The 27,903-nt window shown below is 43.4% G+C and overlaps 1 protein-coding gene across 1 annotated transcript; it reads right to left on the reverse strand.

The window, feature by feature from the left end:
• Positions 1-327: 327 nt before the first annotated feature.
• On the reverse strand, positions 328-8,279 carry LOC146009648 (keratin, type I cytoskeletal 42-like). The gene is made up of 9 exons (XM_083150101.1): positions 8,109-8,279; positions 7,938-8,020; positions 7,667-7,823; positions 7,395-7,556; positions 5,665-5,790; positions 5,270-5,490; positions 4,340-4,374; positions 2,954-3,027; positions 328-537 (listed from the first exon to the last, which is right to left on the reverse strand). The coding sequence occupies exons 1-9, from the start codon at positions 8,277-8,279 to the stop codon at positions 328-330; spliced, it is 1,239 nt and encodes a 412-aa protein (XP_083006227.1).
• Between the last annotated feature and the right edge of the window lie 19,624 nt (positions 8,280-27,903).

Here is a 27,903-nt window from a genome sequence, read left to right on the forward strand (position 1 = left end):
ACCATTTGCAAGGCGGTGTTTGGTGGTCTCGCAAGGCAGTGAATTCTCAGCCTTGCGAATCAACCAGAATAAACCCCAATATGTGTATAAGGGGAAAAAAATGTGGGCATTATGTGTAAGAGGTACTATTACTGTGGAATTTTTGTGTAAGAGGTAATACCAGTGGTGGAACTCCCAGAGACAATGGAGTCAGCTGCCACCGGGCTCCAGCCCTATAGGGGGCACTTTCTCCATTGCCTCCGTCTGTTCCGTTACCTGAGAAGCTGCCGGGTGGAGCGCCTACCATCTGCAGTGGCGCACCACTCCTCCCATGACCTGATGCTGCTGCTACTGTGACCCAGTGCCGATCCTCCATGTGACCAGGAACCGCTTCTGCTCCTTCAGTGACCCAGCGCCATTCCTCCTGTGACCTGGCCCCGCTCCACGTGACCCAGCAGTAGCACTGTTGCTGTTGAGACCTGGTGCTGTTCCTGTTAAGCCCCTGCGCCCTGCTGCTCCTCCCTTTAACTGATAATAGCTGCTGTCTGGTTCTGATTCCTACGCAGAGAAGACTAGGGAGAGTTACTGGATGTCAAAATGTATTTGGTACAAGGGGCTCAGGGGATTAGAATATGGTGACCCCATTGCTGGCACTGATGGCCTCAGGTAGCCATCATGATTTGTATGCATTTTGCATGCTTACATCATTGTGAATAAAGGGTTCAAAATACTAGTAAAGAATAATCCTGTAGAGTTATTTAATTATTAATAAAAAGAAACAAATATGTCTAGACATTCATACATAGCATACACTTTAGTAAGGGGCTACCACTCATTTAATAAAGGTACATTTGTAATCTTTGGTAATGTATTAACATCAGCGCTAAATTAAAGATTGCAGATGTATGCCTTTTTAATTTACTAAAAACCTTAATTAGGGATAATTAACTGTAATATATGGCAAAGTCACAGAGCAAAGGGGGACTGAGGTTCTCTGAAATGTTGACTACAGAGACATACTTTTTGAGTGACTCCAGAGCTGGCTCTCAAAGACCATTCAAGTGGAGCAACTTGGGCTTACTGTAGCTGATGGAACAACTTACTAGTGCAGTAAATCAGGCAGGGTCTCTGCAGCACCTATTAAAAGTTTGGCTGGATAGTGCTGCACCTCAGCTTTGAGTGCCTTCTACTCTGTCACCAAGCTCTGATACCAGCGGCCAACCTCTACTGAGTACTGACCCCTGTCTCTGTCGACGGCGCCTATGACTCTTAAAAATAGCCAAGAGGGCAGGAGCCACTTGGGTCGTGGGTGGAGGCAACATCTTCTATTTTGCCTACGGGCACCTACTATGAACGTACGTCAATTGGTACTGCTGTGCACATTATTTGTATAAGTGGCACTACTATGGGAATTATGTGTAAGGGAAACTAATACTGTGAGCATTGTATATAATTGACATTTCTGTGTGTCATACATGTATAATGAATAACACTGTGTAGCGTAACATGAATAAGGGGCACTAATGTGTAGTGAACAGGGTTGCTGTACTGTGTGCTGTTGCTATAAAGGGGCATTGTACTATCTGCTGTGTGCTGTAAAAATAAAAGGGTGCTGTCCTGTGCTGTAAAGGGGTGCTGCTGTCTTGTGCTGCTAGGCATGCTGTTCTGTGCTGTTAGAGATGCTGTATATACTGTAAGTCCAGCTGTGCTGCCCTGTGCTGCCATATAAGTGCAGCGGTGGTGCGTGTTGAAACAGAAATGGGGGAGGAGGAAACACAATTTAAATATTGGACACCACTTCCTAGTGCTGCAGCTGCTGCCACAAGTCATGACATTAACAATGCAATTCCTCAATTGCAATTGTCTGATAAGGCCGATGCCCAATGTCATAAAGGGCATTCAAAATCCAAGAACCTAAAATTAGTAACCCCCCCCCCCAAAAGTAAACTATCTGATGAGAAACTGACTGTACCTGTACAGGGACATTAAGAATAGTGTCCTTAGGGTCCTGAAAAATGCCATTGCACCCACTGTCCACTTAACCACGGACATGTGCACAAGGGGAACAGGGCAAAATAAGGACTACATGACTGTGACAGCCTGCTAGTTCAAAGAATTGCCTTCCGCACCAACAACAGCTGCTGCATAGCAGTTGGGCAAATTCTAGGACGTCCCATGTTTTGCTCACACAATAAAATTGGTGGTGCAAAATATTTTTTTAAATGACAGTGGCTTGCAGCCACTAAGTGCCAAACACTGAAGTGCCAGCAAATGCTCCTGAACCTGCCCTGCCATCAACTGAATCAAGAGGTGGTAACGAGGTGGAATTAAACCCTCTAGAGGATGGAGGAGTAGCAAATTTAGAAAGTAATGATAATTACTTATTGCAAGTTGTTGTGCTGTACAAATGCATAAAAAGCACATAACCACATTTTGCTTAGTACATGAATATTTTATTAATAGAATAAAAGGAAATTGTGGAAAAGGAAAATAATTGTAATGACCATACAATCCATACCTGGCAATTAAAAATTCTGGCTTTTTACATACATCACTGAGATACATAGCATAACAGAGGAACAAAATAGCACTTAAGCTTCCATCATACAGAATATTTTGGGACTGTATTTGTTTTCTACAGTCTATAAATATATATATATATATATATATATATATATATATATATATATATTATATATACATACAAACATTGAAAGTAGCTGTGAGTTTTTCTGTGATAACAAATGCCTCCTGTTTATGTTATATTTTTAGAGTGACTATATGCCATTAGATTCATAACTTGCTTTATACCATTTAAAAAAGAGAGAAGATTCCAAGAATCACAAAAAGCTGAGTTTAAAACATATTTATGCTATTACTTTTGGTAAATGTTTTAATTACATTTTCAAGTTGCTGTGAGATTTCATAGTTTCATAGCCTGACATCTCTCCATTATCATCCATAAATGTCTAACATTTCCTGTGATGAGAACCTGTTGGAAGACAGACATGAGGTAGGCCGATGATGCATATAAAGGACAACACAGTACTGTATAATAACAGAAAAATAGTTACCGTATATACTCGAGTATAAGTCGACCCGAATATAAGCCGAGGCACCTAATTTTACAACAAAAAACTGGGAAAACTCATTGACTCAAGTAGGACCCTCACTGGAGTATAAGCCGAGGGCGGCTTTTTCAGCATAAAAAATGTTCTGAAAACGTAGGCTTATACTCGAGTATATATGGTAATACTTTAAAGAACATATTTAAAACCAGTTAGCCCGCTTGAAGTAAAAGCTCCAATAGTTAGTCTGCTATCTTCTGTGTTTCTGCATGTGTGAGAAAGAGATGTAGTTTCAGTAACTGCCAACAGATAGCAATGTTCCCTAGACACACATACAATAGACATATATATTATAGATAAGTGGGAAGACAATCCTACACTTATTCTGAATTTCTTGTGATTTTTAGATTAAACTGGCGCCCTTAAAATGACTTGCTTACTATATTTACTGCAGTTTTAGTTAGCGGCCATAAATTATGTATGTATATACATTTTGAAATGGTCGAAACTGCATTGTTGAAAATGGCTGCTGGATTGTCAAATCTGTGTCTAATTTTGAACTATCGTGGTTTTTGGCAATCCAAGGACTTTCCAACTGTTGGAAGAAATGGACTTTACATTGAAAAGGTTGGAAGTAAATTCAACCTATTTTTGTAGAAAACAGAGGATATTTCCACCTTTTGGAAATATCAGCCAGATTGAATACCCTCCTAAACAGTGTTGATAAAGTAAGTGTATGATTTTCATGCCACCCACTTAAAGGCATCTCCATAGAATGCCTGCTTTGCTATTTTGATCATTATAAGTGTTTTGTAGGTATAGTCACACCCAGATGCTCAGCTTTTATCCTCTAACTTACTTATTCTGTGCGGCTCTATATGCCCTAGTACCATTGTATCAATGAAAGCTACAATGCCTTTAGTTTACCAAGTAAATTCTCAGCTATGAATGTGCATATTGCTAAATGTTCTAAATTATCATTATAAGTACACCTGTCGCCCCTGCAATTGTCCTGCCAAGTCCTGTGATTCTAGATAGTGCCAATTTATAGAAAACATATCCTATGCTATCCTTTGTTATAAAAAGCTAACACTGCTCTTCACCTCTATGGGAGGCTACCATTAGATGGTGCCCAATGGAGCAATTCCCGCGCACAGCCGCCTTTACCAACATTACTGTTGTGTTGTTCCATCATTTTGATGGACTGGAAACTATTATATTGTATAAATATATAAAAATCATAACAGGTTGCTCAATAACAAAACTTACAAATTATAAAATTTGTAACTTACTGTCTTTATGTTCTGGGCTGTGATGAGCTGGAACACTGTATTGAGACAAAAATGTACACAATTATCAATACTAAAGATGCAGCTGCTGATTATTACTACTAATATAAATACTACAATTCTTATTATTAACATCAGTATATTAATAAAACATTTGTAGAATGACATTAAATGGAATTTATTTAATTATCAAAGATGTTTGACTAAGATCAGATTTGTTTGTTAGAATTTTTGTTACCTGCATGTCCGCATTCTGTTATTAAAGCTATACTTTGCAATAAGAGCTGTCCTTTGTGATACAAGGACTTCAGAGTCGAATGCGAATTGCCCTTAGGCTTCTATTAGGCAATGGCATATATAGATAGCATTGTCTACTGGGTCCAAGCTCTAGAATATAATGCTTTCCAAACTTTGTACATATGGGGAATGGATTTTGCCCATATTGCTGACATTACTATATCCCTCCCTTAATGTATTTGGATAATATGTGTCTTACTGTTCTATGTCAAAGAGAGTGAGACCTGAGAATTACATAGTGGTAATTGCAGAGTTATCTAAGAAACAATGGTCATATCACCCATTTCTTCATACAAGACTTCATACACAAATGTATTATATTGTTTTAAACTTAATTAAAGCAAGGACCAAGCATCAGAAATCCTGAAATCAGCTCCAATAATAATTTTAAATTATAGAATCTACTGGTTATGGAATAGATAGATACTGTAGATAGATAGATAGATAGATAGATAGATAGATAGATAGATAGATAGATAGATTACATTCTGAGCGATAAATTCTGTTTTTGAGTTACCTTTGATCAACTATCTCTCTTATATGTATCTGGGTATACCAATTACTTATGTATTATCCAGGTTTTTTTTTTTTGCATGTGTGTTGTTAGAAAAACTCAAGAGACTTTGTTGTACATACTGTATATCATGTCCATCCAGGAGGTGTTTGTAGGTGGAAATCTCCATCTCCAGGTGGGTTTTCTGGTCCATTAGGATCTTGTACTCATGGTTCTGCCGTTCTAGATCAGATCGAATCTGCGCTAGCTGAGACTCCACATTGTCAATCAATGATTGTAATTGTGCAAGCTGGGAACCAAAAGCGTCTTCTGTCTCAGCCAACGTACATTCCAGGGCTGATTTCTATAGTAAAACAAACCCAATTATAGATTAGACACACTTCTCTTTGTTGGTGCTGTGTTTTTCTCTCTTTTCTTTTAACATCTCTAGGTTTAGTTGCATCCATTCTGTCATCAAAATTATACTTATATTAAATTACATTTCTATTGTTATTCTTGTTATATAAGAAAAACATACCATACTAAGATGACTTTGTAACTCAATCTCTAGGGTCTGTGCGGAACGTCTCAGGTCAGTAAGTTCATTACTAACTGACTGGAGTTGTTCAGCCCCAGAAGTAACCTCACGATCCAGTTCTGCGCTCTACAAAGAGAAGAAGTTCACCAGAAAACATTAGCATCTTGTAAAGTTGCTTTAGAATTACAGCAGAGTTTAAGTTATATCAAAGATAACAATAAGGACCATAAGAGTCTCTCTGAGGCATCATTCCTTAATTATGCATAGTAAGGAGAACACTCTTTGTGGACCAACAAGACAGCATGAATGGATCTGGTAGTGTAATGCATGGAACAGCACCACAGTACAGTAAGTAACTAAGAAAGTAGTGAGCAAGTCATCACATTGATGATTGGGTGGACGCAGGTAGAGCCTTACAACCAAAAGCTTGAATACACCCATTACTTTCTAGCAAAAATGGCACAGGGGCATCAAAGCACTAATAAGTTATCAGAAGTATGTGTGTCTGTCACTCAGGGTTCATGGGGAGCAAGAATTCAAGGGAAATGATGGCCCTCCCATTACAGGAATATCTAGGTAGCACTGAATTATTAGTATACTAGTTTATTTAATGCTTGCAAGTTTCTCTGGATGCAGGGGGCACACAAATTAAGGAATGGTGTGCTCCACTATAAATCATGGCAAGGCTGTATTCATGTAAGATATACTAGACTAGTAAGTCCATTCTAAAAGCTTTGAAAGGTAGTCTGCTATCTTGTGATTGCCTCTGTGTTTGTGCATGTGTGTGAGAGAAAGAGATATAGTTTCACTCGCTGCCAGCAGATGGCAGTGTTTTGGAGACACACAAATGGGCACTAGACATTTATATATATAGATGATGATCTAAGGAGGCTAGTGATACTCATCAACTGGCAAATGTGGTTAAGTTACTTACATTCCCTTTGAACCTAGGGGAGACCTTCTCCAGTACCAGGGATAAAGGTACTAGCCCTACACTTAAAGTAATGTGAATGCACATAACTCCCTTTTCTGTCATAAGCAAAACACATTGGCCAATTTTGGTTTTATATTGAGTAAATAGTTACATCCTTTCATATTGTGGGGCTCAGGTGCATCTTTTCTTGCGGCTTAGTGAGTAATATTGGATGGCAAGTGGCCTTATGCCCATAGGCTAAATGTTCTGAGGTCTTGTTGCAGTTGTTTAGGTTGAATTAGGGCTATTGAGAGTTAACAATACACAGAGATTCATCTGATTTAAATTAACATTTGATAGTGGTAATGACAACTTTCACATGCGGATGTATGTGTAGGCTGCAAAAATGCGGAATAATCTGAATAGTGGTGGTGATCCTGATGTATTAACAAGTATGCAATGTATTACAAGTAAGCAATTTATTTGTGTCTTTGAATCAGAATCTATGTTAAGTGGAAGGGGGAGAGCATAAGATAAAGGGAAGCATTTTATGTAAAAATGGCATGATATAATTCAGCTGCCCCAAAACACTACTCAAATTCAGTCTCACTAAATTTAAATCTATTTTGAATTATCATAGAAAGTTCCACATTTTAAACAAATTCTACCAGGTTATTTATGTTAGAATTAAAGTGTATTATACTGTAATATATGACAATCCAAAACTATATACAATATACAAGCTTTTAGCAATAATAATCTCTTTTCATGTATTAATTATAAGTGTAAGAAAAATAAAGTAAAATGCAGGTATTACCCTTGCAAGAAATATGCTTTCAACCTCCTTAAGGTTCCTTTCCATCATGTTCTCATATTGTTGTCTGACCTCAGACAAGGTCTTGTTGAGGTCCATAGAAGGAGCAGCATCAACTTCCACATTGACCCTGGCACCAAGTTGTGTTTGCAGAGCGTTCACTTCCTTATGGGATACAAAAGCAAAAATTTTTGAAATTACATATCAGTGAGTGCAAGCATTTAGTTATTTTTGTAATAAACCATTCTATTTGTTTTTTTACTTTTTATATTTACCTCTTCATGGTTTTTCTTTAATTGCAGAAGCTCCTCTTGGAGGCAGTGAATCTGTATTTCCAAATCCTTTCTTTGCATGTTAAGCTCTTCCAGGGCTCTACGAAGAACCCCAATATCTGCCTCAACATTGTTCTTCAAGTTGAGTTCCATCTCATATCTAATAAAAAAAACTGTATTAAGACCCAGACTTTGTAGGAAACAGTGTGCGTGCTAATTTCACATACAATGTTATTAATGATTGTTTTGCTTGAAAATACAATAGGTCACTTACTTGTTTCTCAAATCATCTGCTGCCAGTTGGGCATTGTCTATTTGCAGGACAATATGTGCATTGTCTACAGTGGCTGAAAAGATCTGAGAATGAAATACAGTACAGAAGATTACAGCATGTGTACAGTAACTAATCCACCATTTTTATAATGGTATACATATTTGTATTTACCTGGTTCTGGAGCTCCTGGATAGTCCTAAAATATTGACTAGAGTCAGGCAATGCGCTAGGGGCGTTATTTGCATACCATTCATAGATCTTGCTTTCCAGCTTTGCATTCTCCTGTTCTAGGGAATGGACCTTCTCCAGGTAAGATGACAGTCGCTGATTAAGATGTTGCATGGTTTCCTTCTCATTGATGCTGAGCAGACCAGTATTTTTCCAATCACGGTGGCCACCAGAGATTGCAGTATGATTACCATGATTGTGGCCACCATTTACATTCCCAAATCTATAACCATGGCCAGAAGAAGAGTGTGTGGAAAAGGAGACTCTTGTGCTCTTGCCATGGACACTTGGAGCTTTGCAGAATCCACCATGATGAGAAATAGAGGAGTTCTTTTGGTGGACATTATGGAGTCCTCCGTGATGTATTGAGGAGATCTGGTTGGACAATTTTGGGAACTGACCACCAGTATAAGAGATATCCATAACAGATCTAGAGGATGAGTGGCTTTTACCGTGGCTCATGGTTCTTTCAGTGCTTTGTTCCGTAGGCTGGAATCTGCTATTCATAAATGAAGTCAAGGGTATGAATTTCCAATTCACTAGACTTCTTTTATACTAAGCAATGTAAGTGAGTTACGTCTGTTTATAGGCATTTTCTATGCATCATATTCTATAATATTCCTTTAAACATCCTTAAACTTAAAGTACGCATCACCAACAAAACTGAATTAATGGGATTAGTGAATCAGCTAACTGCTACATTAAAGCATATTACAAACATCAGAAGGGAACATTCACAATGGTTTGTCAATATTAATTTTCTTTCTAAATTATAGCCCGTCATAAACTACTGCATAACTGCAACACCCGTGGATTGCCAGCCCATCTCCCTCAATGTTTGTCAAATAATGCTATGGCTTCATATTACAAGACCTTATTAACAGCTTTACAGTGAACAAACAGTGTTTAATGAGAGATACAGAAGTACCGTAATTTACAATAATGTCCACATCAGTTTGTACAATATTTTGGTTTATTGATCAACACCTGGACAAAAGTAAGGCCCACACTTGCCTTGGCAGCAGGTGACCTCTATATATTTTTTTTAATAATCCATCCATATACCTGAGGTATATCACTACATATAGAGTAATTACCCAATCAGCAACAGTGCAGGATCCAAATGGCATTTCTTCCTTTGTTTGTTATCATATGTCTATCCAGTGCCCTTGCACCAATTGTAGTATCATACTGTAGATCAGCAATTCAAACTCCTTGCAGAATATAGGCCAGCTACAGCAGCAATGTAACTGTAAATACTGTGTGTGTCCCTCACCAGAGAAAGCTTCATGCACCACCAGCTCACAGGTTGATAGCCGCCACCTAACAATTACCAGCTCACAGCTGACTTCCCCTGCTACTCACCAGCTGACAGCCCCCCCCCCCCCTGCTGCTTACATGCTGACACCCTCCATCAACAACTTGATAGCGCCCACCCCCCCCCCCCCCCCTGTGCTCCTGTCACCACCGCTTTACAGCAGATGGCTAATTCCCACCTCATGCTACTGCTTTTGTCAAGGGCATTCCTCACCAGAGGTCTCTCACTTCTGCTACTGTTAAAATTTCCCTCCCAAAATTGCCATCGAACTCTTCTTTCATCCATAATAACTGTCCCCTATGAGATGACACCCAGTTTTGAAGGAACATGTTCAAAGGCAGGCATGATGGGAATACAGGCATATATTTGTCTGTGGTCCAGGCACTGGTAGCTGTTTCCACCAACAGACCCCAGAATTGTAGGATCAGATGTGCAGCACTGTACTGCTTTAAAGAATACACCATCCAGCGAGCATATAGACCGTGCCTGGCTTCTTATACACACTGCTGTATACACTGTCCAGCGAGCATATAAGCTGTGTCTGTCTCCCTCTTCCTGAGGTAGCTCAGTTAGTGAGGGGAGTCCTGTGATAGGGTACTGCTCCTAGGCCATTATGCAGGTTCACTCAGAAAGGCCAATTCCTTCTCAAATGGTCAAAACCATGTGCACTGTAGGTGGGGCAGATGTAACGTGCAGAGAGAATTTGATTTGGGTGGGGTCCAGAAATAGGCCCTGGCATTTTTGAGCACACAGGCCCACCTGCAGTGGACGGGACCCTTGCGCGGCAATGCCGCGTGGCAAAAAGGGGGCGTGGTTTCATGGAAAGGAGTCATGCCATCACAAAGAGGAAGCATTACACTGCCCATTACGCATTATGGAACACACCGTAATGCTCATTACACAAAACATTGCTGTATGTAATTACTTTTCTGCAAATGCTTCATTACCTGCTTAATGAATAAGGAACACATGTACACGTAAACCACTGCTTTTGTTAACAGAATAAAGGACTTATCCCCCACCCCCCCAAGAGCACTTTGACTTATTATAATAACATTTATCCAGTGGTGGAAATCTGCAGGTATGTGTTACATTCGTGCAGTACCTCATGAACCTTTGCACTATGTATTATAAGTGTGTGGAATAAAGCTGCTATATAGGTGACATGAGTTACTCACAAGAAGAATGCAGTCCGGTACTTGTCGGAAGGCAGACGGCGGGCAGCGGCTTGCACCATGGGCAGTGGGCGGAGGCTTGCGCCTACATCAATAGATGCATCTCAGCTCCGCCTGCCCTTTCCCGGATGCCAATATGCTCTGCCTCTGCGCGGTCATGTGCGCATTGGATCAGATCTGGATGTCGGACGGTCTGCACATAAGATAAATCTTATGTGCAGCCTGCAGGGAGCAGGTCCGGGGGAGCGGCTACCAGATCCAGGAGAGCAGGGTCCAGTCTGTGGGAGCTGCAGAAGGGGTAGTGAGCTAGCGGCAGGAGAGGTGGTGGGGAGCGGGGTCAGGCCCAGCTGCAGGAGGGGTAGTGGGCTAGCTGCAGGACTGCAGAGGTAGCAGTAGGCGGGGAACGGGGACTAAATCCTATTCAAAAGACTGAGCTCTCAGCCAATCAGTGGCCACCCAGTCTTTTGAATAGGAAGTTTCCTATTCTCCCGCTCGCCGCTACTCGGACTCTGTTATGCGGTCTCCGCTCCCCGCCTGCCGCTACCTCTGCAGTCCTGCAGCTATCCCACTACCCCTCCTGCAGCTGGACCAGACCCCGCTCCCCACCACCTCTCCTGCCGCTAGCTCACTACCCCTTCTGCAGCTCCCGCGGACCGGACCAGACCCTGCTCTCCGGTCTCTGGTCCCTGCTCCCATGGACCTGCTCCCAAGGACCAGGACCCTGCCATGGACCCTGACGCCACCCACCTGCAAGCTCCCTCCAGACCCTGCTCTCCTGCAGCTCCCCCGGATTTACATGTGATAAATTGATCCAATTTATCACACGTAAAAAATGGCACATCAAGTGCCAAATCATATCAGGAGCTGCCAGGTGTGCTCAGTGGATGTTGGGGCAGACATTAGGCCTAACGTATGGGGGCCTTTAGAGTCTTGTTGGTGAAGGAAACAGCACTTTGGACTGCTGATAACACCTTACCCAATGTGATTTGTGGTGAGGGTTCCCTTAATTTCCTTTTGTTACCTCAGGATATTCCCTGTGCAGCATATACTTTTTGTACTAAATTAGATCTCATCTCATCTCATTGCAAAACCCGATATGCGAAGAGATGTTATATTGTATGTATACAATATTGTATACAATAATTGTAACATGTATGGGCACCTTAAGGTTACATGCTGACCCCTCTGACTGACTTTCTGCTGAGAGGAGGGGCTAAGGCTCAAATGTTTGCTGACCAGCACTCACTCCATCAAGGAGCCTTGAAAAAAGCACACAGTCCCAGATCCTACCTCTGCCAATGGTGCATGGGCTCCTAACAAGCCTTTAATGTCATTTATTGAAGCGCCAACCAGTAACATAGTGTAATTTGTTTAACAGGAAAATACCTATAACAATTATTAAACAATTTAAATATTCCTGTATCCACCACTATTTGAATACCTCCTTTGCCATATTTACATATAATTTATATATTTTCTGAATGTAAGCCTAATAGGTGGATAAATGCAACTAACTGGTTACACTTTCCCCCTAGTGGCTGGCAGATGGGAACCAAACCCACTGCCTTGATACCATTCACAATTTAATTCACAATTGTTTTCTTAAACTGTCTAGAGCAGGGGTGTCAAACTCAAATTCATCGGGGGCCGCATCAGCAGTTTGGTCACCCTCAAAGGGCCGGTTGTATCTGTAGGTCCCCCTGTATAATTATAATGCCATGACACCACAGGCTGCTCCCCCTGTATAATATAAAATTAATGACATGACACCACAGGCTGCTCCCCCTGTATAATAATAATGCCATGACACCACAGACTGCTCCCCCTGTATAATATAATAAAAGTAATGCCATGACACATAAATTATTATACAGGAGGAGCAGCCTGTGGTGTCATGGCATTATTATTATTATTATACACGGGGACACCTCAGGAAACAGCAGATATATATATATTTTTTATTGTGAGTGTGATCCTCATCCTCACTGCTTGCTGCGGCCACACTGTCCCCGTCTCCCGGTCCAGCTTCCCTGCCTGCTCCTACTTGGAGCAAAATAGCCCCTTGAAACTGTGGAGAGCCTTAATACTAACCCTTTGAGTGCCAAGAGACTTTGTAAAAATAGGTGTGAAAATTTGCAAGTAGACATTTTTCTTCATCATAATGACCTGTAATGTTTATCTTATATAGGAAATTAAGGCGCCCAAGGGATTATATTGGTTGCCCTTTGTTGTTACCTTTACAATAATCTCCTAGAAATAATTCACGCGGACACCTTATCTAAAAATAAGACTCAGACAACCATGGCATAAGTTTAAAATGGTCAAGTTATTTATTTAGGTGGTATGACCCTTGTTAGTCTATCAAAGGGATGGCCAAGACAGCACTTGAGACCAGCACCAGTCAGAGGTGTATGTCAATGGCAGCGACTGCCTCGCTCCAATCTAACAAACACACCCCTTACGTAAGGTACAGCCTGCACCGTGACGGCTCCCCGCCCCCTCTAAGGTAAGGCGCGGACACCTCAAGGAAGTGCCCACCGTCCCCGCTCATTTCGGGACTCGCCCACCGTCCTGGCAAGGGGGGGTAATACCGCACGGTGACCACCTGACACCTCACCCGACTGCTGGTCGAGAGCGCCTTCTCGCCGATTTTTAAACTAAATTAAATTTAACCGAATTGTTTGGACAGCCCGAAGGCAATGAGCACCAGAGAGAGGAAAGAAAAGAAGGGATGGGAGGGTGGGAATCCGGATTCCAAGAGGAAGTTCCTCCCCCAAGCTGGACCCTATATACCCCCCTTAAGCTACCTCCCCTCTGGGTGCTGATTGGCCCATAAGCACCACATGCTAACCTGTCTAAGAATTACACACAGCTCTGATGCTGCATGTGTATCTGCGTTTAACCCCTAAATCCCCGGGCTCTTAACTACACTCTGGCTTATGCAGCCTTCGTTTTGCCATAGGGAGAAATTGACTAATACTACTTTCAGACCGCAAATGCCGTGTCGCACACGGGATTAGGACACGGGTCCTATCCCCAGAGCAACACGGCAATACGGTCTGAAAGTTCCGACACCGACACGGCATATTGCCGAGTCGGTGACGTCACATGGGGCGGTGCTGGGCGGCGGCGCGTCATCGGGGGCTCGGGAGGAGGCAGTACTTGGAGCTGACAGTGCTGCCTCCTCCATACTGTGAACGGGACACGGGTCGCTCGACCCAGGCACCCTTTCACACTGCACTTGACACGGGTCATAGCCGTGTTCAACCCTGGTCATTACCAGGGTTGAACACCCGTGTTGCTCGACCCGTGGTGGCCTTTTCAGACCGCACCGTGACCCGTGTTTAGGCCCCGCGAACACGGCAATAAGCCGTGTTCGGAGTGCGGTCTGAAAGCGGTATAAGATGAGAGTTGTATTTCACATGGGATGTTGCTATGGGCTACCAATCGAAATTATTATTCTCTAGAAGGTGCTAAAAAAATGAGAAACAGTTTCTGATTGGTTGCCCATAGCAACATCCCATGTAAAATACAGCTCACATCTTAGTAAATTTCCCCCATAATCTTTTTTTACATAACATTAGTTACTTGAATTTATATAACAAATGCGAGTGACGCTGTAGTTTTTAGCATATATTGTGCACATATCTCACAGAGATGTTGGCGCTCAAAGGATTGACAACACTGATAGACCACAAGCAGCATCTGTGTCTGGTAAGAATACACATTACATTTTTATTTTATGATTTATTTAGTTTTTCAGAATAAAGAGCACACTTTCCAGACAGATAAAGCAATCCAAGTGACCTCTGAAGAAACAAATGTGGTAAAAAGAAAAAAACAGATAACTTTTCAGAAATGTACTGTGACAAGGAATCACATACACTGGATAAGATGGCGTCTTGGTCTTTATTCTGTAGAAGGTACACAGCAGGCAGCTGGATGGTTTCAAACTCCTCAGTGATCCAGTGGTCCCCACCTTAGCCCACACCCCCCGGCCTATCACCTGGGTAGCTGTTCCACCATCAGGAGCAATGACCTCCTGACCTGGAAACCCCTATATCAGTAAAGCACAGGTACAGCTAATCAGCCCAACCCTGATCACATCAGTTTTCCTGCTGCTGCTGATGCTCTAAAGCCTGAACCAGATCGTCCACATTTGGAAGTGTGCTGCTGTCCCTGCCATAGTACATAGTATGAGCAGAAACATAAGGCATGCTACAAATGTGCAGCATGTCATTAAGCAGCATAATTGCATAACTAGAAAATGATGTGGTCATTAAGTAATTATTTCTGTGTACTCATCATTACTTTGATGTAACATTTTCAAAGTTAACCAAAAAATTTTTTGTAGGCAACTCTCAGTGGTACCGCCGGCAGCCACTCTGATTGGATAACAGTACGCAAGCTCTGATTGGCTCACCAGCTGTGCCACATTTATTTGGCTGCCAGTGTCCGGAGGCAAAGAAGCCTGCACTCCGGGTCAGGGCTTTGTTCAGCCACAGCGCACTGAGCAGGAGGCAGCACACCCAAAGGGGGTTGGGACCCAGAGCCGGGCGGTAAGTGAGGAGGGGGGCGACTAAAAATCCATCCTGGGCCCCAAAATTTCTAGCGGCAGCCCTGATCACACCCTATTGCATTTGGCCCACAGCATGACGGATAAAAAATAAATGAAGATAAGCTGCAGGTGCCCTTGAAGCATTTGTATAAAAAATGAACTGCTTTATATTGGTACTGTCACAAATGCGGAACCTATTCTGTTTTCCATGAAAAATGCTAATTACAGTTCCTAGTTTAGTCCACACAGCCATTTTTGCCACAAAAAATAATTCTTATTGTTGCTTGCTTTCTACTGTAAGATGGATGTCATTTTATTCAAAAAGTGAAACATATTTACCTTCCCTTATGAGTTGTCAATAGTTAATAACATTGTAATTGCTGACACTATTATGTCAACAGTTATTCTGTTAGTATTGTTGAAATATTGACAGGCAACATGTCAACATACTCTGAATGTTGACAGGTGAAATATCGACATTGCCAGAATGTCAACATTAGGGCAAGGCTGCAGGGGGAAGTGTTAGGATTCAGGGGTGGGTTTGAGGTAGGGATTCAAGTTATGGTTAGGAGGCAAATACTCATTGGAATGCCGGAGAATCAAAGCTCTCATTACTCAGCCACTGTCACATGACTAATAGGATACAGAATCTGTGCTGGAGCCACTGCGGGCCACAAGGATAAGAAAAATAAACACTAGTCCACCAGGGGCAATATGTGACATGCTAACATGTTGACATTTCATAATGGTTGACATGATGAATATAGACATCATCTATATTGGCATTATGAACATGCTTTCTTTCTCATGTCAACATGATGACAGACAATGTTATTACTGTCTACATTTCATACACAACCTCTACTATAAGCTTTGCTATCTCATATATTTGGCTACATCTGTCACTCAAAGTGTGTGAGTGTGTCTCTAACGCTGGGTGGAGCCTCTGACTCACATGACTGACTCACATGACAGAGAATCAGCCCAGTGAGCCCACAGTGCCAGACACCCTCTGCCTCCCCATGCTGACCAGGAACCTACTCCACAGCCACCAGGTGAGCACCCCCCGCTGCCCCCCCACCCGCGGAATGTTTTTATATTCATTCTCATGTGTCGACTGGACACCATTGAAGTGCCACCCCCCCTGCGACCCCCCCCCCCAGTGATTTGCGGCACACACCCCCCCCCACCCCCCAATCCAACGATTCACGGGCACCCCCCGCGATCCCCCCTCCCGCGATTCGTTGCAACCCCCCGCACCCCCTCCCGCGATTCGCGGCACCCACAACCCCCGCGACCCCCCCTCCCGCAATTCGCTGCACCCCCCCTGCGACCCCCCATTTTTTGAATGTTTTCATATTCATTCTCGTGTGTCGACATGGACACCAATGAAGTGCCACACTTATGTAAAAATTTACATGTGTTGACCTTTTTGTGTTTATTTTTTCTTGTGGCGATTCGCGGCACCCCCCTCCGCGACCCCCCCTCCTGCAATTCGCGGCACCCCCCCACCCCGTGACCCCCCCTCCTGCAAATCGCGCCCCCCGCGACCTCCCACGATTCGCGGCAACCACCGCCCCCGTTACCCCCCCTCCCACGATTCACGGCAAGCCACCGCGCCCCCTCCTGCGATTCCCGGCACACCCCCCCCGTATGCCCACACACCCCTATCACTACCCAGCTTCCTGCTCTCCTGAACCGTAACTTCCACCACTGGGGATTCACTGATGCTGTGTTGCCCACATACCCCTATCATTCCTCATAGCCCAGCCTCCTGCTCTCATGCACCCTAACTCCCACCCAGTAGGAGGAGACACTGACTCAGGGCCACCGTCCTGTACTGCCACGCTGGACCCCAACCCATGACAGAAGCTGCACAGTGTCTCCCACCCTCCTCTTTAGTCCCCCTTATGCCCACACACCCCTATCAATACCCAGCCTCCTGTTTTCCTGTGTCCTGACCTCCGCCAGTGGGGAGCCACTGACTCAAAAACACCCTACTATACTATTGCACACACACACACCTAAACAACATGCACACACAGCCCCCCCACACCCACAAATGTCACTGTACCATCCACACTATCAATGTACATCTTACTCTGTAACAAAACAATACACACCCTCTTCCAATCATATGCGCTCTATTTAACACATTTCACCTATAACTCAAGTTGCAATACAGGTATCTTTCATACAATTCTAACCATATTTCACAAAATACAAATGTTCACAAATTAAGGCGGCGCAGCCCCTTACGACGGTGTGAAGAGCACCCGTAGGGTGCGATGAATCACCTAGTTATTTAAAATTCACTGTTTAATCAAAAATCGTTATGTGTTACCCTACTCTGATTCTGCACGGAACTAGATAAGTGACCTGACTGACCTTTGTTTGAAGGAATGCAACTGACACTGACTATAGGATAAATGTAATTTGGTGGGGGGGGGGGGGGGGGATGACTATAGGATCATTGTAACTTGAGGGAAGGGGGATACTACTGGTGATTGCATAGATATAACTGGGAAGAGAGGGGTCTCTGCTTATAGGGTACATGTAACCGGGGTATAGAGCATTGTTTATAGAATTAATTTAAAGGTAGAATTTTAATATTTCTAGTTGTTTATGTCACCACTATTGTCAGGAGGAGGAGATCCATGGCAGGCACTGGGTAACACCAACCATTGTGATGCATAGGTGCCGATTTATATTTTGCTCAAGCCAAAAATATAGTTTAGTGGCTTCATGGGAAAGGGGGGTGGCCACAAAATAATACTGATTTATATTACGCAGCACAGTTGTCTCCAATATTCAAATTATGGCAACAGTGCCAAATACATAAATGCCCACACAGTGCAGGTACAAAAATCCACCCCACAGTGCCAAATACATAAATGCCCCCCACAGTGCAGGTACAAATATGCCCACACAGTACCTGTGCCATCAACGAGGGAGGGGAGTGCAGTGGGACATGGGCAACTGGGCCGCTACTGAGCGGGTGGGTGCTTATAAATTTCCGTGGGTGCTCGAGCCCTCAAGCACCCACAGAATCGGCACCAATGTAGTGATGTATAACACTTCAAGCTGTGCTCAGGTCAAGGAATGTTTTAATGAACAAATAAAATCACATTTATTATTATTATTATTTTTACATTTTATTGTATCATAATCTAAAAGTGTGCATGATTAACCAATAAGTTGATAAGGCTGCAGCCTTGGGCACCATGACTGTGGGGGGTGCCTTGAAGGTGACAGCCGAGAAATAAAATGATGACCTAATTTATTCCATGCTTGTTAATTATCACCCATCCCGATGTACTGTGGAGGGTAAAGTTCTTAAGGTAACTGCCAGGTGGCTGTGCCAATGTAACTTACTAATGAATATACTATTACATTGTGCTACACACCAGCCTGGCAGCCTAAAGCAAAAGCTTTAAAAAGCAAATTGGTTGCTAATGTTACTGGGAATTTTCCCATGAGGCTGCCTGCCCATGAGGCCTCTGAATTCCCGACCCGACTGTTACATTTAAATTAAAAAACCCTCACAGGAGCCAGGTGGCAGGGAGCAGTGCCCCAGGGGCTCAGAGTCTCTGTCTACATACAGACAGAGACCCTGCACCCTCCAAAGATGGCTGCTACCTGGTTGGGGACAGACACTAGATATGCTCCTGCAAGGGAGTGCAGAGCACCCACCATTACCCATAAGTGCAGATCCTGTGAGTGCTGGCATGCAGTGCACACCCCCGGGCAAAGAGCAAGTAACTCCCCCTGGCAATGAGCATGTAATCCCCCATGGCAACAAGCATGTAATCCCCACTGGGCAATGAGCGTGTTACTCCCCCTGGCAATGAACATGTAATCCCCATGGCAAGCAGCATGAAACCTATGACAAGGAGCACAAAATCCCCTTGCAATGAACATTTGACACCTCCATAGCAATTAGCATGAAACACCTGGCAAGGAGCATGTAACCCCCAGGCAAAGAGATGAAACCCCTGGCAATGAGCATGTAACCCCTAGCATCGAGCAAGAAACCCTTGGCGACAAGCATGTAACTCCAGGCAATGATCATGTAACTGTAAGTGGCAGTTATGTGACATAATATGTAATAGGATTACGGTGTGTGGCATAATATATATTTGGCATTAGGGTATTTGGCATAATTTTTAATAGGCATTACGGTGTGTGGCATACTATGTAATTTGGAATATGGTGTGTGGCATAATATGTAATGGGCATTGCCATGTATGACAATGTATAATGGTGCAGTGTGTCTAAGGGGCTCTACAAAGAATGTGAACCTCAGGTGTTGCTAAAGCTGCTGTATCGGGAGGGTGTAAAGCTCCCAAAGGATTACAAGAGCAAGAAAAAAATATATATGATACAGCGCTAGGTTTTATTCTGAAATTAAATTTATTGAAATATCTAATAAACGCGTTTCGGCGTGTTTACATGCCTTCCTCAGGAAGCCTCCTGAGGCTCCAGCTCCTGAGGAAGGCGTGTGAACACGCCGAAACGCATTGAGCCTTAGCACTCCAGCTTAAGCAATCACTTGGAGAGCCATACTCCTTCACACCAGCTCCAGACATCCATTGGACATTCAACCAGACCTTTTTCCGGACCAGTTTTATACCACCACATTGGTTTCCGCCATTGAAGTCTCACTCTGCAGCAATGAAGTTTGGTATTATTTTACCTAAAAACTGCACCATTCATTTCAGTCTCAGCCTGCATGGCACCCTCTGAAGTTTTTGGCATCTGGAGCTCATGGCCATGGGATCCGTCCTTACTACACCCCTGTGACTAGCCACATCCCCATGTATTCCTATGGTATGCACACGTGTGTCATAGTCATGGGCACACTAGTCAAGCCAGCTTTGCCGCATATACTGCCTGCATATACTGCAACTGAAGGGGGCCGCCGAGCGCAGGGCAAGTCCCTCCGTGCTATGCAATTATAAAATAATTGCAATGGTATCCCAGATGTGCGCTTGCATATCTATGGTAGTCCCCGGCCCCATGTGTGATGTCACGCAGCTGCCGCTAATCATCTAGAGAACTGTCCTGACAATGCAGGTGCACCCAACCCAATGCTGCGTCTCCGCCCACCTGATGCATTCTCAATTAGGTCCATAGGACACATTATGGCAAAGCAGAGCATGGCTACATCTGTAGTTCGGCCACACACATTTCTTAGTAAATATTGCCCTAATAGCCTCATTGTTTTTGACCATCCTGAGATAAAGAAAAATTACATTTTACAGTTGTTACTGTTTTGCTGAACTACATTTGCAATACAAATAATACATCACAATAACTAATAATACTACTAATGTATCTCCTTAAAGTGAGAATTCTATGTATAGAAAACACCAGAATAATAACTAGAAATAGCCAGTAGCTCCTCAATACAGTATAATAAAGACAGTAGTCCAGTGGTTCCCAAACTGTGTGCCGTGGCTCCCAGGGGTGCCGCGGAGCACTTGCAGGGGTGCCCTGGGTTGGTGGTCCAGGACAAATTCAAATGATATATGGTCAAAGTAATAAGGAAAATCAGTACTTGTGACTGCCAATTATAACATGTGGATAAACAGAAGTGAATCATGTTCCTCATTACTCACATAACTGGACCTAATGAGGACATATAAGCGCAACTTATTTAATTTAATATTTTTTTCTGAAGTTTTTGGTATCTAATTTTTTGCCTAGGGGTGCCATGAAAAAAATCTGATACTCTAGGGTGCCGTGATCCAAAAAAGTTTGGGAACCACTGCAGTAGTCAAAGGATTGTGAAACATTTTTATAACACACTCTTTTGCCAAAATAAATACGATTTCCAATAACAACTATTTTATTGTGTAACAATGTATATATATATATATATATATATATATATATATATATATATATATAACCACAAATAGGTAGATGGCACTCACAAGATTTGTATAGTATCTGCGCGGCGGCAGCAATAAAGAAATAAATGAATCAACACAAGCCTGTGTTGATTCATTTATTTCTTTATTGCTGCCGCCGCGCAGATACTATACAAATCTTGTGAGTGCCATCTACCTATTTGTGGTTACATCTTTCCTTGAGAAACGGAAGGGCACCTCAAGTATCTGCATCCTTTGGAAGAGTGCCGGTACACCTTTGTCATATATATATATATATATATATATATATATATATATAAATTAATATTCATTCAATGTACCATTTCCATAAATATTATTTTCTTGCTTGTTTGTCAGTTGATAATATTGTTCATTCTTCTTTTCGTTTAAGGGTGATGTCTATAACAGACCTCCTTTAACTTCCTATTATTTAATATGATGAGATACTGAAAAAATAAACAAAAAATATACACCAGAGTCAGTGACATGAACACACTAAAAACAAATACAAATGTGTACAGTACAATGCATACTGTATGTAATATAAATTACTAACTACATAAAGATATTTGTCTGGTAATTGTCTGGTACAGGGCCGAAGATTGCTGGACTGTGCCTGGATACTTTTTGGGTTGTAGGCGTGTTCATGCCCCCTTTAAAAGAAAGCATAGAAAAAAGTGTTTGTAGCACAGTGCCCACCGCTCCCCACACCCCCACCCTGACAGGGAAGTAGAAAATTCAGTGGGGCAGTTCAGTGTGTTCACTTCACCCACACACAGGCAGGTGGTAATGCTACAGTAGCAGCAGCTTCCCTGGCACCCCTGGGAATGTGTGCTACAATAAGTACAAAGCAGTGATATCACTGAGTAAATGCATGATGATCCACCTAGGATAAAACAAAGTAGGATTAAGTGCCCTAAACCCTTTTATTAGCCTATATAATAAAAAAAAAAAAATATATATATATATATATATATATATATATATATATATATATATATATATATATATATATATATATATATGTTGTTAAACCCATGTAGACCTTGGTTTACTATATTTTAAACATGATGTATAATGTTGTATGACTGTTGTTTAGAATGGATGGCATCAAAAAACAGGTGTTTCTGACAGTCAAAATGGCAACCCAACATTCAGAATAACTACAGATCCTGGTATATTTATATTTTTACAAATAAACCTACCCATAACCCTAATCATCCCCTCCCACAGCCTAACCATAAGCACCCACAGCCTAAACCTAACCTGCCCACTAGTGCCTAACCCTACACTTAACCGTAACACCAATACTTATCATTGGTATCCACTGTTGGCATTGTGAGGTGAAATTTACCTACCATCTTAGTAAATTTTCCCTGACTGTCAGGACCAACCACCAGGATACTGACCGCTTTCCATTTAGAATTAGAACATGTTGTTTGCGATATAAATATTTAGTTAAAATAGATACATTTCTTCTAAACTCTGCTGCTGTGCACAAATGAAGAAAGCAACAGGTAATGATGGTGTATAACACCTACTTAACATCATGTCCATCCAGTAGATGTTTATAAGAGGCAATCTCTGTAGGTGGGTCTTCTGGTCTATGAGGACCTCATATTCATCATTTTGCCTCTCTAAGTCAGATCGAATTTGTGACAGTTGTGCTTCAATGTTGTCAATCAGATCCTGTAATTGGACAAGCTGGGAACAAAAAGTGGTATTGAGCTCCTTTAATGAGTACTCTAGCACTGATTTCTAAAATGAGGAAGAAATTATGTTGTTTGAGGAAACAATGTTATTGTTTACAGTTGCTTACAGTATATACTGTAGCACCAGAATACTGTTTAATTTCTTATTGAAAATAACACACAAAGTACAATATTCCTTTTGCTGAATTTCCTGCGCTTCAGTTTATACACAAAAATGTGGTTTTAATTTATTTAATATCTAATAAAATTTTTATTATTGGTTAAACCAGTGGTTCTCCAACTGTGTGCCGTGGCACCCTGGGGTGCCTTGGGAGATTTGCAGGGGTGCCATGGGTTGATGGTCCAGAACCAATTCAAGTTATATATGTCCAATATAATAGTCAAATTATGAGGTAACATACTTAAAATAGATGGGCCAAGTGGTTCTTATCTGCCGTCAAATTCTATGTTTCTATGTTTCTATGACAAACAGAAGTACATTTTGTCCATTACCACCATAACTGATCCTAAGGATGAGATATCAGCACAATTTTTTTAACGTAATATTTGTTTCTGACTTTCTCAAATAGAAACTTTTAGCCTAGGGGTGCCGCGCAAAAATTTTTGATGCTTCGGGGTGCCGTGTTTCATAAAAGTTTAAACCAAAAATTTAATATTTAACAATATGCATTGTAGTGTACAGAATTATTTATAATGAAAATTGTTCAGTATGTAAAGCAAAATAAACATTTTAAATGAAGGTATGCGCCAAATCTCCAAGCATGAAAGAGCAAAAGCAATTTGTAAAGCAATTTGATTCTCAGATGTATGTAACTCAAATGCACTTTTAAGTCATTTATATGCTGTATATTCGGTATTGCGGCTCATCTCTAAAAAACGCACCATGTATGGGCACCTTCAATCTTGATCTTGCTATAGTTAATACACAACGCATACCGGAATGCTGCCACAGTCGACATGGACACAGGTTAAAGTGCACCGTGTCCCCTCGCGCTTCGGGCTCGGCACCCTAGTTTATTCACCACGCCCTAGTGGATTTTATATACCACCTGTCAGCACATGTCAGCTCAAAATAACAGTAAAAAAAACCATGTCGACCTTTCGACTGTCAACTTAACCCATATCGACCTAATGACCATGTTGACCTAATGACCCTGTTGACCTAACACCTATCGACCTAGACTCATGTCGACCTTTTTACATGTCAACCTAGACACATATCGACCTAAATGCATGTCGACCTAATGGTGTCCACCTAACAACTTGCTGGTGACCTAATGACCGTATCCCCTGCCAAACTGGAGAATGTGGAGAAGGATCACTCTCCTCCTTATTGCTGTAAGACAGGGGTGTCCAAACTTTTTGCAAAGAGGGCCAGATATGGTGACGTGAAAATGTCTGGGGGCCGACCATTCAGCCTGACATTCTTTGAACCATTAATCACATCAGAATGGTCCCCCACTCTTCCCCCATTCACTGTATGTCTCCCAACATGCCCCCATTCACTGTATGTCCACCAGCGTGCCTCCATTCACTGTTTTTCCCCCAGCGTGCCCCTCCTTCACTGTATGTCCCCCAGCCTGCCCTCATTCACTGTATGTCCCCCACTCTGTCCCTTTCACTGTATATTCCCATAAACTGCCCCTCCTTCGCTGTATGTACCCAATTCACTGTATGCCCCCCACTCTGCCCCCAATCACTATGTCTCCCAGCCTGCTCACCCTTCTCTGAATGTACCACATACTGCCTCCCTTAACTATATATTCCCCTGCAGGAGACAGATGCTTGGGCTCCCGCCGCCGCCATTCTCCGCTCCGCATATTACGGGAGCAAGCTTCCCCTTTGCTGCTCCCCCCTCCCTGCACACTGCTGTCACTGTGATCGCGGTGGAGGGTGATATATAATTGCAGGAGTTGGACACATACTCATCTGAAAGATGGCAAACACGTCTCACAGTGGCAGCTGGCACCCCCTCACCAATGCAGACAGCAAGCCAGCAAGGTAAAGGTGCTCTGACCGGGGTCCCACCTCTAGAGTCCTGTGCTGTGTGTCCCACATCAGCCTCCAGACGCCCGCTTCTGGCTGGAGGCTGCGGGCCACTTGAAGTGACATCACGGGCCACAATTGGCGGATTTTGGACATGCCTGCTGTAACATTTAACATTAATGAGTTTACCTCCCTTGCACTTTTACATTCAAAGATAATTCATACCAAACTAAGCTCAGTCTGTAGCTCCATCTCCAATGCCTGCATAAAATTTTAAGGTTAATGAGCTCATTACTAAGGGGCTTGAGATGTTCAGCTCCTGAGTTCAGCTCTGAGCTCTAAAAGGAGAAGAAACATCACGTGATTATTAATGCTTTATTTGTTATGTTATATTTACAATTACACACAGAAATAAGCAATCTTTTGCCTATTATATAAAAGCATAGATGTATCTCACATATTAGAAGGAACCTTACCATATCAGTTTAGGTGTGGAAGTAGTGTGAATGTGACACTCTACCTTCAGCTACTGTATATCTAGGACATATACAACCAGCAGCTTGGAAATGTTCATCAACTTTTAGGGTAACTTTCCGAATTAATTAGGTGTAGAAACTGCTGGAATGGCTCTTGGTAGCTTCCGCAGGCTGCTAATGGCATATTATGACTAAATGAATTTATAGCAAAGTATTTATTCTTGCTTTTTGGTACTGCTCCAAGTGGGAAGGTCTTAGGGACACTAGAGTATACACTATAGAGTAAATTTACTAAGAATTGAGTTCTATTGAAGATGGGATGTTGCCCATCCTGTAGCAACCAATCAGATTATACTTATTATTTATTTAGCACCTTCTAGAAAATAATATTTGATTGTTGTTTGAGCAACATTCCATCTTCAATAGAACTTCCAACTTACTAACTTTACCCTTATGTTTCTGGCCTAGCTGCAGAGCACATTCCAGTTTGTTCTATGAACAAAGGTCGGGACTTCCTGTTGGGGTCGGGAATGGACGCACACTTATGGAGCTCCCACTCCACCCATGGAGCTCAAATCCCCACCCCCCCAACCCCACTGCTGGATCGCGCCTGTTGGACGGGCGAGACAGGCGAGCTGTGAGCGGGCGGTGGCCGGGAACCAGGAAGATCATCATCATGGAGAAGGGAGGGAGGAGAGGGTAGGGATCCCCAAGGCAGCAGTGGTCCAGCCTAGCGGAAGCCTTACACAGGCATTCTGCAAGCGGCCTCTGGCCGAGCGGGCCACGGGTGCGGCAGCTGAGGAGGACCCCCGTCCATCCCGTGAACTGGCATCCAGGCGTCCAGTCTCCCAGCGACCATTGGAGGGAGAGGTGAGGGGAAGCGGCAGCGGCTCCTGCTGGATGCATCGTAGTGTAGCGGTGGCTGGCTCCCGGGGCATGGACCATATCACGGTGCAAGCAACCAAACCCCCAGCACCTGGACTCAGAAGGGCAGCAGCAGCCCAAGCAGGCATACAGTGAGTGCAGGGGGGACATCAGGAGGGGAGGTGGAGGCGGGGGAGGGGGCTGCACTGACCCACTGCAGGTCTCCCAGACCCTGACCTCTCACTGCTACAGCCAGGGGCAGATTGGGAATTGAATCCAGAATCTCTCTCTCACAAACCCCAGACTCTCCCCCTCCCCCCAGGCTGCTTCTAGATTTTTCCCGGGTTGGATTCAATTCCCAATCCGCCCCTGCATGGGCCCAACCTTGCTGGCTTATCCCCAGGAGAGACCACAGGAGAGGGGTCTTTTGCACTCAGGAGACACCTGCAGTGGCTCCTCTTTCCTGCAGGCCCAGTCTCGCCCCCCCCTGTCTCACCCAGGAGATAGGGCCTCTGCCCCCCAGGAGACACTGTGGTGTGGAACTCAGCCCAAGGAGGGCCCAACTCCAGCCCCAGGCCTCACTGACTCTCCCCAGGCCTCAGTGACTCTCTCTGCCCCCCACCACCATCACCCATGCTGGTTTTCCTACAGGAAGATGGCACCGCAAATGGCTTCCTAGGAACTGTCTAGGAACTGTGCCATATGTAACCCTGTGTCTCCTGTGTGATAACTGTATTGTCTCTGCTATAACTGTGCTAAATTTGCTCATACTGTTACCTACCTGGCTGCTGCAATGACCAGTGGCGCCGCTGATGACTGCCTAGCCTTGTGCAGCTTGGCAGGTATGTGTTCCCTGTGTGCCACTATACTGTCCCTGCTTATATTGTCACCTACCTGTCACCTACCACCCACCTGCAACAACCAGTGGTGCCATGGATGGCTGCCTAGGCGCATGTGTGCGCAATCATACATGGCCAATAAAGTTGATTCTCTTCTATTCTATTAATAACAGTATATTTTGCTGAGCTGGGGCTCTCCAATCTGTAAATGTACATTAAGCAAACGGGAAGCACAGAAAATGTACTATAAGTGTACGATAGGCATTTATATATTTATACATTTAGCAGCCCAGAATGGAGTTTAGCAACCATTTTAATATCACCCCTTAAGGCATTTTGGAGGTCATTCTGCTTTGCTCACAAAGCAGTGGTAGCTTTGCAAGCCTTGCAACGCCACCCACCGAGCATGTGAATGCCCGCCCCTCACTGCACAATGAATATCCCCGCCGCACTGTAAATGGATGTTTTGTATAAACGTCCATTCGCATGGTAGCATGCGGGCCCAAAATCATTCGATGGTCGCCAACCATCCAATGATTTCTGTAGTGCTTGCAAATATAGGTCAGTCTTAGAATAGCGGCGACTTGCTCCGAGAACTGGGTGGGCAGTTGAAGTCTAGTTACATCAGCCTCAGGCTGCCAAAAGCCAGGTGCCCATCTGCATTCTTATGGGGATGCCCAGCATTTCTGCATGCGATCGCCCCAAGCATGCCTCCTCCACACTTCCAGGCCCCCCCCCCCCCCCCCCGGTGAGAGCGACATGGATACTATGAAAGTCTCCAAAGGCACCTGCACCGAAGTCCTGCACATGCGCATAAGCAAATATGCGCATGTGCAGGGCTTCACCATCGGACATTCGCAAATCAGAATGACCTCCTTTATGCACTGTAATATTTATACGGTTTAATAGAACA

Source organism: Crinia signifera, chromosome 6 (assembly GCF_055691185.1).
Source record: "Crinia signifera chromosome 6, ASM5569118v1, whole genome shotgun sequence".
Lineage (NCBI taxonomy): Eukaryota > Metazoa > Chordata > Amphibia > Anura > Myobatrachidae > Crinia > Crinia signifera.